This window comes from Vigna radiata, chromosome 7, assembly GCF_000741045.1.
Source record: "Vigna radiata var. radiata cultivar VC1973A chromosome 7, Vradiata_ver6, whole genome shotgun sequence".
NCBI lineage: Eukaryota > Viridiplantae > Streptophyta > Magnoliopsida > Fabales > Fabaceae > Vigna > Vigna radiata.
In genome coordinates this window covers 3,081,256-3,097,838 of record NC_028357.1, presented here as the reverse complement: position 1 = coordinate 3,097,838, position 16,583 = coordinate 3,081,256, and the positions used below count along the sequence as shown (strand labels likewise).

General features: G+C 31.4%; 3 protein-coding genes across 13 annotated transcripts in view; all 3 read left to right on the top strand.

Moving 5' to 3' along the window:
* Positions 1-3,346: 3,346 nt before the first annotated feature.
* Positions 3,347-6,198, top strand: LOC106766771 (probable serine/threonine-protein kinase PIX13). The gene is made up of 7 exons (XM_014651520.2): positions 3,347-3,668; positions 3,787-4,139; positions 4,432-4,567; positions 4,656-4,798; positions 5,126-5,249; positions 5,507-5,608; positions 5,768-6,198. Exons 1-7 carry the CDS (start codon positions 3,602-3,604, stop codon positions 6,076-6,078), a joined length of 1,236 nt encoding a protein of 411 aa, XP_014507006.1. The 5' UTR covers positions 3,347-3,601; the 3' UTR covers positions 6,079-6,198.
* A 2,684-nt stretch (positions 6,199-8,882) lies between these two features.
* On the top strand, positions 8,883-11,308 carry LOC106767299. Its single transcript, XM_014652155.2, has 3 exons — positions 8,883-9,285; positions 9,643-9,846; positions 10,886-11,308. Exons 2-3 carry the CDS (start codon positions 9,689-9,691, stop codon positions 10,977-10,979), a joined length of 252 nt encoding a protein of 83 aa, XP_014507641.1. The 5' UTR covers positions 8,883-9,285; positions 9,643-9,688; the 3' UTR covers positions 10,980-11,308.
* A 2,531-nt stretch (positions 11,309-13,839) lies between these two features.
* The window catches only part of LOC106769090 (dehydrodolichyl diphosphate synthase 6), a 7,957-nt gene continuing 5,213 nt past the window's right edge, over positions 13,840-16,583 (top strand). Inside the window, exons 1-4 of one of the 11 annotated variants that reach the window (XM_022782843.1) lie at positions 14,081-14,249; positions 15,277-15,350; positions 15,431-15,506; positions 15,799-16,106. In XM_022782843.1, coding sequence (XP_022638564.1) covers positions 16,052-16,106 — 55 coding nt within the window. In that variant the 5' untranslated portion in view covers positions 14,081-14,249; positions 15,277-15,350; positions 15,431-15,506; positions 15,799-16,051. The other 10 variants (XM_022782845.1, XM_022782844.1, XM_022782840.1 and 7 more) reach the window with 10 other exon arrangements.

The window sequence follows — 16,583 nt, the reverse complement described above, 5'->3', positions numbered from 1 at the left end:
CCTAATTACGGCCCATTATGGACCAATTACACATTAATTAACACTTACTTTTAACCTTTGTTTGCAATGACTCTTAAGATATGCTATGCTATTGAGATTGTCCGTTTGGTCCTTACCCATGTTCGGTCGAGCGACCCTTATCTTGTGTTGCCCAAGTTCATGGGCTCAAACCTATGTAACCAGTCGCCTTTCCTCAATGGCTCCTGGTCCTAATTACGTGGCCACCTAGACATACAGTACAATATACAAGGTCATTGTAATAACCTAGAAATTTGAGTATTAGAGTTGATAAATGTTTTAAATTAATGAGACCGAATATTTTAGTTTTAAAACAATTCAATAATATAAATATAATTTCTTAAACTCGTCTCATTACTTAAAACATAAATCATCTATCTAAAAATTCGTTCTTTGAGTTTTTGTACCTTCTCTTTAAGATATCTGACTCCTAAATCATTTGTTTGACAATCAGAAAGTGCCTAGGAGATCACAACAGAGTAATCTCCATTCCTGATCAATTTCTGGTTTAGAGCAAAAAAGTTTCTATCTCTTTTTTTCCTTTTAGTTTTTTGTCCATGATCATGCTTAGGGAATCCTTCACATGTGTCATTGGTATTCTATTCCTGGTTCTTTGTTAATATGAGGTCTTAAGGACTCACTCTAATCACAATTCGGTGATTTGTAAGTGTTCCTAGAGTTCCTTGTGATTTACGCAAATGTAGTGCGTTCTTAGAGCTGTGATAGTTCCCTTTAAGGTAAGGAAAACTAATTCTTATTTTATGTTAAATTATAAAGTATGAATTGATAGTATTTAGGGTGTGTAGTTTGTAGATCATGAATGTTTATGCTTAAAGTGTTAGTTATTGTGAATTTTTATTGAGTGAGTGAATTGGATCTCATGATGATTGTTGATGTTGAATGATTTTGTGTTAAACTCCAATTGTATGATGAATGGTATCATTGTGATGTTTTGGTTGTGTTAAATGTAGTTAAAAATGGAGGAGAATGAAACTAGGCGAAGTAGTAGGTGTTTTTGGTCAATATAAGAGGGTTTTGGTATATGAGTTTTTGAGCTAAGGGTTATATAGAGTAAATTCAATTTTAGAATCTGTTTATATGTGAATTGTGACTTGTTAGAGTTAATAATTAGTTGAAATCTGTTTAGAAAGAGGTAATAGTATTTTGGTGGTGTTTTGGTTGGTTTTCAAGTTCACTTTGGGGTTTGGACTAGTGAGATAATTAAAATATTCATCACTATTTTAAGGATAAATTACTTCATATAATTAAAAAATAATGAATATTATAAATGTAAAAATTAATTAAAAAATACATCTCTTTATTAATTAATATAAGTTATAGATATTAAAAAACTTTTACACATATTTATATATATAATATGAATAATTCGAAGTAATATTATTGTATCCTTCTCCCGCTACTGTTAATTAACATTATAACCCTTAATTTATTTCTCAGTATATAAGGGAATCATAATCCTAACCCTCATAATTTTAATTGAATGACAATCTTAAATATTACTTATATGTTTTCTTAAAAATTTTTATTCTCAAATTTGTTCATCATAAATCATTCAATTAGAGTACAAACATCATATTATCATTCAAAGCATTTAAAATTAACAACTGCAATTATCAATAATAAGATAGGATTAGTTTTCCATACCTTTTTGACTTTTGATAAGTCCTTAAGATTGTAGAATAAAATGCTGACCAGAACTTAAACCACAATTTTCTGAGACGTGTAGATCACTATCCTTAAGGACTTATCTACTGTGTATTGTGCAAGTCTCCCAGGATACAACAGGAACTCCTCGAAAATATTCGAGGATCACAGAACTAGCAAGAAACTCTGAGTTTATACCCAAGATAATTTTAGAAGAGGAAAAAGAGAATGGAACTAAGAAGAGGGGAGAATGAGAAAGACTGAACTTGGTGTTTTTTGGAACGGGGGAAGAGCTCTCTATTTATAGAGCTATGAAAAAATAAAATAAATAAAAGAAATTAAAACCAATCAATGATTTTAACGTTGCAAAATTAATTGACATTAAAAAATTTGAATGTTTGCATACTATGAGCAACGTTTCTTTGCAATAATCTAACATTATTACAACAGAAAAAACATATATGAACGCGTCAAACGCAATGGTGACAAAAGGGAGGTCAGGAGAGAGAAACTATAAAAATTCAAGATTCTCCAATCAAGACACCTAAAAAAGGAAGAAAAGCAACCTAGATACTCTAAATAGCTACTTGAGAGGAGACAAGACGTGCGAAAATGCACGATGAACCTAAAAGAAGAAAACGAGCGACCTCAACACTTTGAATTGCTACTAGACATGCCACCATGCACGACGAAAAAGGGAACAAATCCACAATTTCAAAAGACACTGAGAGCGCATAAGAGCTCTGATGAAGACATTGTCGATGGCATGGTAGTCGCCTAGCTGAGACGACCAAAACAATGTGATCGTCAATCGAAACTAGAATTCCGATATTGACAACGATAGGCAATGGCGCTGCCGGCAGCAGTAGATGACGACGCCACCAATAGTAGCGAGTGTGGTGGCAGAGACAACAAAATATTTTTCCTCAAAAGAACCTTTTGTTCTAGATACTATGTTGAATATAGTGAAAACTATGTATGAGACTTTCTCTCTTGTGTTGAATATATATTTATAGTTCTCTATTTATAGTAGAAGAAATGTGGACTAAACCCAAAATACAAATATAAAATAACAATAGAAGAAATTGATAATAAAAAATAAATATAAAATAAAGCTAATATATCTAACCGTTATTACTGCAACTTGTGTGTTAGTCAAGTCATATGATTGAAAAAAAGTTAATAAAGAATTACAATTAAAGAAAATAAATGTTACTATAATTTTATTTTGAAACAATAACTCAATAATCAAATAAGAATATTAATGTGAAATTGTGTATCTTAAAATGTCTTTACAAATTGTTGAATTAATTCATCACAAGAATAAAGATCAAGTAGCAGTCGTTATCGAACTAGAAATAGTTGTTTGATTTTAAATTGAACTAATATAATATATATTAATGTAAGGAAAGATGTTAGAAGAAAAAAAAATTATTGAATTTATTAAATGTAGTAGATAGACATATTGATTCTTTATAATATTTAATTTTTTTTAATGTATTTTAGGTTATATTATTCTTAATGAAATAAAAAAGAAGAGCTACGGTTTTCCTTAAGTATTAAATTTGATAATTTATTATTTCCTTAACTACTAAGCTTTGATGAGATATGCATTTGCTTTAAAAAAGGCAACTTGTGTATCAGTTCAAAAGCAATACACTAAAAATCAATTCAATTGGAAGTCAAGAATTCGTATCTTCATCCTCTAGAATTTTTTTATAAATGGAAAGTTTATTGTTAAAATATTGTTATAGCTTTCCGAACTGTTGCAGAAGATTACTTACTCGTACTTAGAAAAATGTTAGATTTAGTATGAATGCGAAATTATAGTCTGATCTAAAAGCAGGAGGGATGAACAACTTCAAATTAAAGTGCTGGCAATCCAAGACCAGAACCAGAGGTTTCTGATCGGCATAAGATGGGAATCTGCTTCTCCGGTGCTCCATCACTTCATTCCTCTTCACTCAACCGCCCTCACTATTCAGGCAAGATATCAAAATTTCTGTGCCCTTTCTAAATTCATCCCAAAACAGGAAATTATTTCTTCCTTCTTTTCCTCCGATTATAAATTTCCCATGACGGGTTCGGTTCCTCTGTTTTCAGGTGCATCAGACATTCACGGCAACATCGTCGATATCTCCGAAACCACAACCACCGAGATCAGAAAGTACCGGTTTTCTGTGAGAGAAGACATCTACAGCGATCGCTCTCCTCTTCCTTTTACCGATAGCCAAATTCTGAAATGGCCTGAGTTGAAGGTGTTCAGTTTTGAGGAGCTGAAATCTGCCACAGGAAATTTTAAATCCGACAGATTGGTCGGTGAAGGTGGGTTTGGCAGAGTTTACAAGGGATGGTTGGATGAGAACACCCTCACCCCCGCCAAACCAAGCTCTGGAGTTGAAGTTGCCATCAAAATGTTCAAACCGGGAGGTACTCAAGGGTTTACACAGTGGCAGGTCGCTTTATTTTCATCTCTTTCATTTACATTTTTTAAACTTTGACTTTAAATTTTTAATGAACTGAAACACCTCCGCCCTTACATTAAAGTAATTGCTATCATGTTATGCATCTTAGCAATTGAATACAAACTTTTCTTTACAATGTGGTAAAGTTAGATGAACTTGTTCTTTTCTATCATGTTATTATTTTACTTGTCATATTGCATTTAATTTCCGTGCCATAAATCCGACGTCTTGAACAACTTGAGTTGCTATTTAAACATCATTTTGTGTTGGTTTGATGATACAGTCTGAGGTAAACGTTTTAGGAAGACTTTCTCACCCCAATGTGATCAGGTTATTGGGGTACTGTTGGGACGAGGATCAGTTTCTTCTTGTGTATGAGTTCATGCCAAACGGAAGCCTCGAGTGGCATCTCTTCAAAAGTATGAAATGATGACAATTAAAACAGGTTGAAGGAAACAACTCTCGACTTTGAGCTTATTTCTTATTATTTGTCTTATTTCTGATCAGGAAATCATGGCATGGAACCCCTTTCGTGGAACACCCGGCTTAAAATAGTTATCGGTGCAGCTCGGGGATTAGCTTTCTTGCATACCAACGAAAATAACGTCATATTCAGAGATTTCAAGACCTCAAATATACTGCTGGACGGGGTCAGTTAGTTTTTGTTCGTTGATGTTCGTATGTCGTATTTGGAATCCAAAGCAAATACAGTATGAAATTTTGATGAATGGGTTGTTACTAATTTGGACCCATCATTGGTTGTACTAGGCAAACTCATTCTGAAACAGTTTAACTCCATCTTTTAACATACAACCTGAAAAATGCAATATCTTCATTCTCATAGTCTCTTTCTTAGGCTGTCAATACTATAGACCCGGTGAGTAGTTGAAGAATAATAATATCACATGATGATACTTTTAAATTGAATGCTAAATTCCTCATATAACTTTGATAAGCTATTGCTTTGTATAGTACAGAATTACAATGCAAAATTAGCAGACTTTGGGTTGGCTAAATTGGGACCATCTGAGGGACAATCACATGCAACTACCGCGGTCATGGGCACCGATGGTTATGCTGCTCCAGAATATATGACAACAGGTAATTATATCTGGTTTATTTGGTTTGAGGAAGTACTTTTTGTTTTAATTTCACATGTTCACAAGTAATTACTTAAATGACACCTGACTTGTTTTGCGAAAATATGCCAAAAACAAAATAACAGAGAAAGTTTCCTTAAAAAAATAACAGACCTTAATGTAGTAATAGTAAAGCAATGAATGTTTTGGGGAAGATGAAGTTGGGAAGGTAAACTAAAAATAAGGAATAATGAAGTCTAATGCTTTGAGCTCCCACAGATTTTGGCTTGGCTAAATTGGAACCGTTTGAGGGACAGTCACATGTAACTACCAGTGTGATGGGCACCTATGGTTATGCTGCACCAGAATATGTCGCAACAGGTAACTATATCTGGTTTATTTGGTTTGAGGAAGTATTATTTGTTTTTATTTCACATATTCAAAAGTAACTACTTAAATGACACCTGAGGAATAATGAAGTCTAATGCTTTGAGCCACCACAGACTAACATGTTTTTGGATTGTACGAATATTTGAACAGGGCACTTGTATGTGAAGAGTGATGTGTATGGATTTGGTGTAGTGCTTCTTGAAATACTTACAGGCATGAGGGCACTTGACACAAGAAGGCTAACAGGGAAGCAGAACCTGGTTGAATGGACCAAGCCCTATCTCTCTTCCAAAAAAAAGTTGAAAAGAATTATGGATGATAAGATAGAGGGTCAATATTCACCCAAAGCTGCATTAGAATTAGCACAACTTGCTTTAAAATGCCTAGAGCATGACCCTAAACAACGTCCTTCAATGAAAGAAGTTCTTGAAGGATTGGAAGCCATTGAAAATATGCATTGAAGATACCCAACTTATATTTGTAGTTTTTCTTTCTTTCTTAATTTTTGCTAGATTGGTTTCAAGTTTAAAAAACAAAATAATCTTTATCTAAAAAAAATCAAATGACCTAAGGAATAGATTCAAATTAGCAAATAGAAAGAATTTTCATAATTCATTACTTATCTTACAATAATAAAAAATAGTTCTTATAATAATTATTTTAAAAAATAAGATGTAAAATAAATAGTTTTTATAATTTTATTACGAGCTGTTAATTAAATTTTAAAAATTTATCTAAAATATAAAAACAAAATAGTAAAATAATTTATAAGAATAATTTAAAATTGTAAATGAAATAATAGTATAGATGTATTCTAATATTATTTTAACTTTTTTATGTTTACAAGTATATTCTTTTATTGTATATATATAGAAGTACCTTCTATTTCCTTGTGGAATTATTTGCCATGCTTTTGGTTAAAAAAAAAACAATCGAAACTTTTTTTATTATTTTATTTGCCACAATTTAATTACGTTTTCTCCATTTTGTTTTTCTCCAAAAAAATAATAATACAATAAAAAATTATTATAATTTTAAGGATAAATTGTAAACGATTTAAAAGTTATATCTCTTTGTTAGTTATTATAAATTATAGACATTCAGAGTTTGTATTTGCACATATTTACTTATAGAATATCATTAATTCAACCTAATATTTTCTTATTTATGCTTTTACGTGTAAAAAATCAAAACTCTTTTGAAAAAATGAACTGAAACTTTTAAATTAAAATAAACTAAAATTTTCTAATTGTCTTAAAAACTCTTTAATTTAATCCATTTAACTTAAGTATAATGATTTTTATTTTGGAATAAGTTAGATGCATTTCTTTTCATCAAACTAACATTACCCTGTCGTATTTTATATCTTTTATTTTAAAGGTTTGGGATCTTTTGCAGATAAATGAAGGTTTAAACCCTTTCTTGGTCATAATATTTGTGTGAAAATCTCAGTTCAGTCCTCAAGTTTTGAATTGTCTCAATTGGGTCATAATTTTTGTAAAAATGCACACATTTTACCCCAACCATTAACTAATCTCAAATGACGTTAAGTTTAGCTTACGTGGTATGCTGACGTGTTGGCTTAATCCCTTCTTGGTCCTCGTATTTGTGTGAAAATCTCAGTTCGGTCTTCAAGTTTTGAACTGTCTCAATTGGGTCATAATTTTTCTAAAAATGCACAAATTTTACCCCAATCGTTAACTGATCTGAATCGGCGTTAAGTTTAGCTGACGTGGTAATAAGAGGACATGCTGACGTGTATTATTTAATTATATGAATTATTTTTTAAAATAAGCAGTGTTTCACGTGGCACAATGTCTATTATTTAGTTTATTTGAATTAGGGATTTTATTCATCTCTCTGAGAATCATGGATTTTACACAGATTATCTTGTCGGCTCAAAAAATAAAGTCACCGGAAAACTCGCGTAACCAGTGCAATCAGTCTCACAGCCTTTTCTGCAAATGAACCAACTTGTTAATGTATACCAGCCTTTAAGCTATTTATTCCACTGCAGAAGATAACTATTGCACAGTGAGATCAGTTAGCGATTGGGGTAAAATGTGTGCATTTTTACAAAAATTATGACCCAATTGAGACAGTTCAAAACTTGAGGATCGAACTGAGATTTTCACACAAATACGAGGACCAAGAAGGGATTAAGCCAACACGTCAGCATACCACGTTAACTAAACTTAACGCCTTTGAGATCAGTTAACGGTTGGGGTAAAATGTGTACATTTTTACAAAAATTATGACCTAATTGAAACCGTTCAAAACTTGAGAACCGAACTGAGATTTTCACACATATTATGACGTTTAATCCATAAATGAATGTTACATATTTTAATTAATATTTCATTTTTATTTCTTCTAACCCTTCGTTTGTTTTTGTTTTTCTTCTCTTCTTTCTCCCTTTTGTTGTTGCAAGTCTATCATCCACTCAACTTTCTCCCGGACATTCAAGCATAAGAAACCTATATTGTAAACTAAATTTTACCCAAATATAAAAAAAAGCTATGTTATTTTGAAATTATTATTATTTTTTTCTAAATTAATCAATTTGTTATTTTTTTAATGTTTAAAATAAAAAGTCTATAGGTTGACTTTATCTACCTAATTTTTGACCTTATTAACTATTTTAAATGATGTTTTTTTTCTTTTACTTTGTGATTTTTTTTTTCTCAAATCCACATGGACCAATGCTGAATCGAGTGAATTGACTTTATTGACATCTCTACTTTCCTATTTTGTTTATACATGTTTCTTTAATTAAAACTAGAATACTGAAATAAATCAACCATTTATATGAATTAAAATGGAAAGTCAAGTTTTTAAAAATGTGATAGAATAATTTTATCATTCGATTCAAAATAATAAATAAATATGTCCGTTTATAAATATTTATTAAGAAAAAATATATCAAAATTATTAAAATGAATATACGAGTGTGCCTTTAGATTTTACTTATAGTAATAATAGCTTTTTGTTTAATATTTTTAATTATATGTCAAAATCATTAAAATATTATACATAGATTTATTTTAAAATTTTATATACTATCATAAAATAAATTGTAATTTAATTTGTATCATTATAACAATTTCGACTAACATAAAATTAAGTGTTTAAAAAAAGGTTTTCTTTTTCTAATCCTTTAATAAAGGAATGTTAAATAAAATTTAATTACATTATAAAAATGTACAATAAAAGAATTTTAAAATATAATTAGTTAGCTTTCCTTTTAGAGAGGTGGAATTAACTGATTAATTGTTTCTGGAAAACGGTAGTGAAGAAAACAGTAAACAAACCCACAGCAGAGCCAGCACGAAGAGCAGAGCACAAACTTCCGAAAGGAAGAAGAGAACCACAGTGCCGGTAGGAGCGGCAGCGATGTGGTGACCTTAGAAGAGAATCACCACACGCCACCACGCCGATGACCGGACGACGACGACGTCACAAACTGCGACAACGACGACGACGTGGAGAACAAAGAGAACGACAGCGCCTCGTGAACAAAGAGTGCCTTCCGTAGGGATAGGGAAAGAGATCCCTGAAAGCGTCCGCGAGTAGAGGCAGCTGTGTCAGTCTTCCGCAAGCAGATAGACGACAAGAAGAAGGAACCCAACCCCGCGAGCAGTAGAGGAGATGAACGAACCCTAATCGCGGTGAGTTTTGTTTATTTTCGCACGCGAAACGGCAATGAATGTCGTCGTTTTTGTTTTAAAAAATACCCCTCTGAACTCGCCAACACCACTAGCTCGCGAGTTTGGCGGAGCTTACCGAGTTCTCGGCGAGCCCACTGATTTCCTCTCCAAAAACCGAGTTTGCTTACCATTCAACTGGGGCAATTTTTTGGGAACGTATAGTCGTCGTAAGTTTTTACGAGTTAACACTCGATTTTAATAAGCATGACTGTTTTCTTGGATGAATTGATTTTTTTTTTTTAATAAATGAAATTCCATTTATAATTTACAATCATAGAACGAAGCTCAAATATTTTATTCTCTTGTTTTTGTTTTCAGAAATCTATTCAGAGGTGTTTGATTGTGGTCAAGTTTGAGTGATGCGATGCGTTGGTTGGCTTCATTTGATGAGAGAAAATTGTGGGCATGCTTGTTTCTGTCAATTGGTTCTGTTTTCTTTGTTGGGTTTTTCTTTGTTGCTGTGATTTCCAAGCTTTTGCCACCTTCTCATGTTCCCCTCATTTCTGCACTGCAAAATGACTGGTAATTAACTATTTGATTGCTCCTAATATTGACATTAATTGCTGTTTTCTTTTATATGCTGATTATAGTGAGTGTGTTATATTGTGCGTCTCACGAACATGTCGTTCATGATACACAGTAAACGGTTACTGTATGTCCCTTTCATGACATGAATCTGATTTGTTTAGTTTGAAATTTGTGTTTGGTGATGACTCGAATGTCGTAAGAAATTAGACAAGGTTGTGTTCTTGACTTTCTTGTCACTTGTGTATCCGGTAAGTGAACGCTTGAAGGTTGTACCACTTTTGAGTCTGCTTGTTTCATACATCTCCGAGGGGCAAAAAGAGTTTGTCTTTTAGATCTATATTAGAATAAGAAAAGTGTCTATGGCTAATGGAAAGTTGTTCGAATACACCCCAAAGCTGCAAATCACTTAAGAGTCAAGATTAGGGGTAGTTTATGTATACCGTCTCACGAAACATTTCATACTCTATTGCAGCCTAAACCAAACAGCTTGGATACTCAAGGCAGTGAATTTGGTAGCATAATAGCCTCACTGATGATGCTTTGAAAAAAAAATTGTTAGGGAAATAATCAAATCAGAAGAACCAACAAATTGTTGGACTTGAGGAGAGAGGTTGTTTTATGATGAAGTAGTTGATGAAGTACCATTTTACTCTTGGTCCAGCATGATGTTTGTCCTAGCTTCCTAAGTGATTCTTTCTTTCTTTCATAAGGGCTTGGATCCTCCTAATTGGGTATATGCTTCATATGCATTAACTCCTTAGGTTAGGAGTTCTACCTTTTGCCACTGTCTGTCTACCACAACCAAATTTTCACCCTCTTTTGGACTCGGACTAAAATATGAAAAATAAAGTTGACCTGTTTGATAATCATTGACAATCATCGACAATTAAATATATCATGGAATATATTCTGTGCTATTGCTATCATTTTTTGTAAAAGCAATTTCTGTTATTTTGTAACTAGTATTGTCTCTCTCTGAGGAAGAAAGAGAAACTAATTGTTTTTCTGATTTTGTTTTTGACAAATATAACAGGTACTACTGTTTCTTGGTGCCATTGACTCTCCCTATAATTGTTGTTGCTGTGTACTTTCATTGGCTCAGCATGAAGTTGTTCAAGCATGCTTAGCATAACCTTTTAAGATTTTGAAGGCAAAAATAAATGTATGCTGTTGGAGCAACAATCACCTATATCAATTGCTGCCTTGTTAGATTCTCTGCAACTTGCACTCCTCTCATCACCTAAAAAGAGCATAAGGATTAAGATGTTAAATGTAATTACATGTGTGAATTAACATGCGAAATTGTTCCTATTTAATCAAAGGCCTCGGTTTTAAATCTTGAATATGGTGCTAAATATTTGCACAAGTTTTGTTTTCCAGAGCGATCTTAAAAGTTGAATGCAAAGTACAAATGTATTTAAACATTGAATATGTAAACATATATAAAGGGTGCTTATGTATTGTCTACTACAAAACAAGTTTACATGCGTGAACATAAACTTATTTACGCGTTGAATTGTGATTATTGATTGCTTTCACGTATATTCTTTTTAAATTATATTTTCCCTTTGATATTATTGGTAGGAAAATTTGATCCCTTTAAAGAATGTTATAAATCCTAGATTTTGCTATTTCTTCATTGCTGCAGCCAATACGAGTCCCAACTCTCAGTTCCATCCGCATTTAGAGTAGTGATACTTAAATCATCAAAGAAATATGATGTCTTTTGTTGTTCGGGAAGTTATTTAATGCATAATGCATAAACAGTTTTAAGTGTATTCTTGTTGGCCAAATTTCAGAATATGTCGCAACAGTAAATAATATCTGCAGCCATATGGCAATTGGAGCAGCTTTAACTGTATGTTTTTTTACTGTATTAATGACTACTAGGCATAATATGAGATGAGATTATTTACATGCTATGCTATGTCATAAGGAAATGGAAGCAAAATATGGTAAATAATGAACAATGTCGAATTAATTTCAGAAGTCTTTATTTTTTATCTCCTACTTAAACTTATAATTACTAAAATATCACTAGATTTGTTCTTTCAGAGATTTATACAGAAAAACAAAAAAGAAAGGACTTGTGTCGCTAGATTACCCTAAACAATATCCTGCTATTTAATTTAATGCCACTAGATTTTGTTTGAAAAGGGGTTATCCCTTTTTGTGAAGATATTAATTAAGTTGTGTTATTTTGTAGAGATGCCTATATGCTTTACCACACTCCACTGTTTGCATATCTTCATTTCTTGATCAACATCCAAAGTTGCTCGAGCCTTTGGGAACAGTATATGAATATTTCTGCAGTAACTTTTTGACGCATATTGGTTTTCCTATCAATGAGGTCAATGTATTCTTTTGGTGCACCTTGGTATGTGAAAACATTACCATGCGAGTTGGATTTGACCACTACATAAATTTCTGTGTATATTATATATGAAGAGGTCAATGTAATTTTTTGGGGGTATACTCTTCGTGAGAAGAGACCATGGTTGTTATTCTATGACATCTATTTTTAGCATTGTTCTGCCTATTATTCATTGTAGTAGCATTGTTGTGTTTGTGCTATATTATTTTAGTTCTCGCTTAGTTCGATTGTATTTTGTTAACTACGTAAACGAAAAATATATTTTCCGTAAAACTGAAAAAATAAATATGAAATTAAAATATAACTAATTTTTTATAATTATTTGCTAAGTTACGAAGATATAATAGATTAAGCGTGTATTGCCTATATAAGATTTTGATGAAATTTCTATTAAATAATATTTTAAACCACAAGATGTACTATCTCATCTATTATGAATATCTTTTATAACTATATTTGAATTAATACATGAAATAATTTCTGAAATAGTACTTAAGAAAACTGTTATTGAAATTGTTAATGTTAACATACAATAAAAAATTTCACGAATAAGAGTTAATTATTGTATTTTTCTTCTTCCTTAATTATTGAATGATTTTAAATTAAAAAATATCTCAAACTAAATTAATATACAAAGTAACCTTTACTTATGAGAAAAAAAAATCAAATGACATAAAACAAAAAATATATAAGGATTAGTTTCAATATTGCAAAATAGAACAACTTTTCATATTTTACTTATTATCTTATACAGATTATTAGATGTGACAAAAATTTTCATCAATTATTTTTAAATTTAATTTTTAAAAATAAGAAAACTAGTGGATATCAATTTAAGATTGTAATTAAATGATTTTGATCTTTCTTTCTCAAAGTTAAACCAAGTTAACCTTTTTTATCTGTGAAAAGCTAGAGTTATTGACTCAATATTTCTTGAAACAAAAATTAATCACCATTATTTTAACATTAATTACATTTAATTAATGTTTTTTTTTTAATCAAAGAGAGTCTGTGAAAGTTTATCTGAGTTTAAGTAGTTTACTTAGATAATGGTTCCATCTTGAGTTAATTCATTTTCCATATCTAAGATCTTAAAGTTTAAGAGCAAATTTATATTTCTCTAAGAAGCATAATACTGGAATTAGATTTTCTAAAGGTTCTAGATTTTTATAGTCCTGGAAATATTTGTAATATAAAATTAAGAATTATTATGATAAAAATCAATATGCTTATCTTACACAATACTTTATCGTTAAGTTAAAAGCATAAAGTTGATATATTATTTATTTATTCTTTTAATTTTTTAAAAAGCTGCGAAATAAACCCTAAATCTTGATTCCCAATGGTTTTTTTAACTACAAGCTCAATCTTTTTGCTCCCGATCTCCCTGTTCATTTTTTCTTTAATTGATTTAATTTTAACTTTAGTAAGAACAACGGTAGATTTTCTTCGTTTTGGATATTTTAAATTATTGGTGTTAGTCTATGATCATAACACTTGTGGCATTAGATATGCTTAATTGAAATTTGTCATTCGTTTGGTTCTATTTGTTCTGTCTTTTACCTCGATGACGTAAGTTTGATTTTTCTTCTGGGTAAGTGATTAATTGTATGCAAGTGCATCTGCTACTTCTACCGTCAAAGTTAGCCTATGATATTCATTATTTATAAAAAAAAAACAAAACAATTCTACATTCAACGAATCTTCGTTGTTCCTTGTCACCAAATAAGACTAACATAAACACTTTGCCACGTCAGTTATGAGAATTATTCACTTGGCTTTGGGAATGAAAACGTGCTTATTAGACGCTCTCAATTATTTGGGATTTTGCTTCAATTCAGACCACATGTAAATTTTCCCTCCTCCAAGTGATCCCAAAGGCTCTTTTTATTTTTACAAAAATGATTAAATTATTTTTTTAATTTAAGTTGAGGGTTTTTTCGCTGGTTCTCCATGTTACTATACTTTGTGAGTTGATTTCTTTGTTACAGGGTTTTCCTTTTGCTCCTTACTTCTATAAAAGGTCTTTTTTTCCTTTTAACTATAATTTGTTTCGTTAATTATTCGTATTTTTGCTGTTTTTATTTTAATGTTTAATACCAATTATTAGATTTTCAGAGCTTTTGAAATTGATTTTTTCTTTCGAACGATTGGGTGGTAATTTTTCTGCACCTGCCAAGTGTTTGAAGGGATGTATGAATGAACTTGAGAGTTGATTTTCTTCAATAGTCTCGTTGACTGCATATCTTTCTTTCAATACTTTTTTATAGGTCCTTATTACTGCACTGGTACATGTTTAACTGGTTTTACTATATAAGTCTAAGGGGTGATTGGTTATCAAACCATCAGTGTTGAAAGGACAGTGATTTTTAGTTTTTCATTTTAATGACCAGGATTGCCTTTTCGCAAACCTAAAACATGTCAGTTTGTTAATGTAGTTGTAGCATGCTGTTTTTATTGTCTGTGTCGCTGTAAAATGTTGAATTTGTTTTTCATACGCACCCACCCTAGTTTACCACTTCTGGACATATGTTCACATTATTTTGTTGGCTAACTAAGTATTTTAACCTTATCCAATCTAATTAAGTAAAGGTCTTCCTCTGGTATTCTGAACATAACTTAGTCTAGCAGCAAATACCTATTTCATATGAGTAAGATAACATTGGAAATTCTTGCTTCTGATTAAATCTTTCTGTATATTTTGTTGCTTCCCTGCAATCACATTTTCTTGCAAGATCAAAGCTGATGGATGTAGCTGAAAGGAGTAGTCGTCATATTCATTTTGTTATTTTTATACTAAATTTTCAACCCATCTCTTGAAATACAATGAAAACCATTATACTTGCATATTTGCGTATGTATGAACGAGGAGCAATAGGAACAAACACTAGGAGGGTTATGAAGACTATGTATGATCATTGTGTTGCATCTGAGGTTTTTTTATTTTATTTTATTTTATTTTGTTTATTTTAGACAATTTATTTACCAATGGGAAGTATTATCTGTTAAAGTCATAATAGATATGTTGTCATAGCTAGTATCTCTTTCAGGCCTTTCATTTATGAAGTGAGAAAGTTCCAACTCCTCTGACTTGTTGGCTGAACTGTAACTTGGAATTAAACAAGTTATGAACATTTTGCACATTCTGGATTTTTGTGCACTTTGTACTTTTGAATTGACCATATTTGTGATTCTTTTTTTCAGATTTAGGGACGTTCAAGAAACCAACGAAGCACATTTAGTTGATGAAATCATAGGGTTTCAATAAGGCTGTTATCAGGTACTACTGGCATCATAGGTTGGCCATTTTTTTCTGTGTATTTGATTTATATGTATTTATCTAGTTAAAAGTGAATTTTCTTTTATGAAAATTTGGCATCTTTGTTGTTTGGGTTGATATTGTAGAATTGAAGCATTAAAGTGGAGTAAAATGTCAATTCTGCATTTAAGTTTCTAAATATTGTAGTCCTGTCATAGCAGAGTTTCATGCATTTTATTTCAAGTTTAACAACATACATAGGAAGCTGGTTTTCCCCCATTAAATGTGATGGTTGTATTTCTATTTGATTCAGGCTTTAAATGTGCTTTTTGGCATGAATTTCAGCCCCATTTTAGTGGTGCTTAATTGCCTTCAACTCAAAAGGAAAAAAATGAAATCAAAGTAGGATGAACACCTGATTTCTGTGAGCGTTATAATTCAAATGTTAATCACGCCGGACCAGAATACCTTCAACTTTATTAAACTGTATGAGAAACAAAAACACACCGCAGCTTTATCATCCTCCAGAATGAAAAACTTGATTTTTATTGCACCTTGGAGGGAGAATGGGATTTACTCTTATCAGATTATTGTATTGTACAAGTCTTTGGAAATTTTATGGTATCACTCCCTAACCTTATATCCATGGTTCTGAATTGCAGTTGAGATTGTTCTTGCAGTTAAAGCCGTTGCATTTATTGTGATGTGGATTGTGGTCATTATAATTGTTATGTTTAAACTGAACATATATTATTCAATTATTTTAACTATTGATATATCTTTTACAATTATTCATCAGTACATCGTGCAACCTTCCAGTACACCACCATGGAGTGCCTCTTGCATTTCCCCAACATTTAACCATTTGAACTTAAGGAGTTACATTAGAAGATTGAAATTTGAATTTTTGTTTCCTTTGTTTTTTTGACAAAAATGTGAAACTGAATGGTGCCGAGGTTCCATTGTAGTATGTTATGAATGCATTATATATCATTTTGTGGACTATTGCCTTTGTAGGATGCCACATAACAGTAATGTAGACTGCAATTTTAGAACAGAAATGCTTTCACACTCCTCTATCTGCCAACTAAACTATTA

Coding starts and splice junctions, on each gene's coding strand:
- LOC106766771 (XM_014651520.2), top strand. CDS start 3,602: ATGGGAATCTGCTTCTCCGGTGCTCCATCACTTCATTCCTCTTCACTC. Junction 3,669..3,786: donor CAACCGCCCTCACTATTCAG/GCAAGATATCAA, acceptor CTCTGTTTTCAG/GTGCATCAGACATTCACGGC. Junction 5,250..5,506: donor TCCAGAATATATGACAACAG/GTAATTATATCT, acceptor GAGCTCCCACAG/ATTTTGGCTTGGCTAAATTG.
- LOC106767299 (XM_014652155.2), top strand. CDS start 9,689: ATGCGTTGGTTGGCTTCATTTGATGAGAGAAAATTGTGGGCATGCTTG. Junction 9,847..10,885: donor TCTGCACTGCAAAATGACTG/GTAATTAACTAT, acceptor CAAATATAACAG/GTACTACTGTTTCTTGGTGC.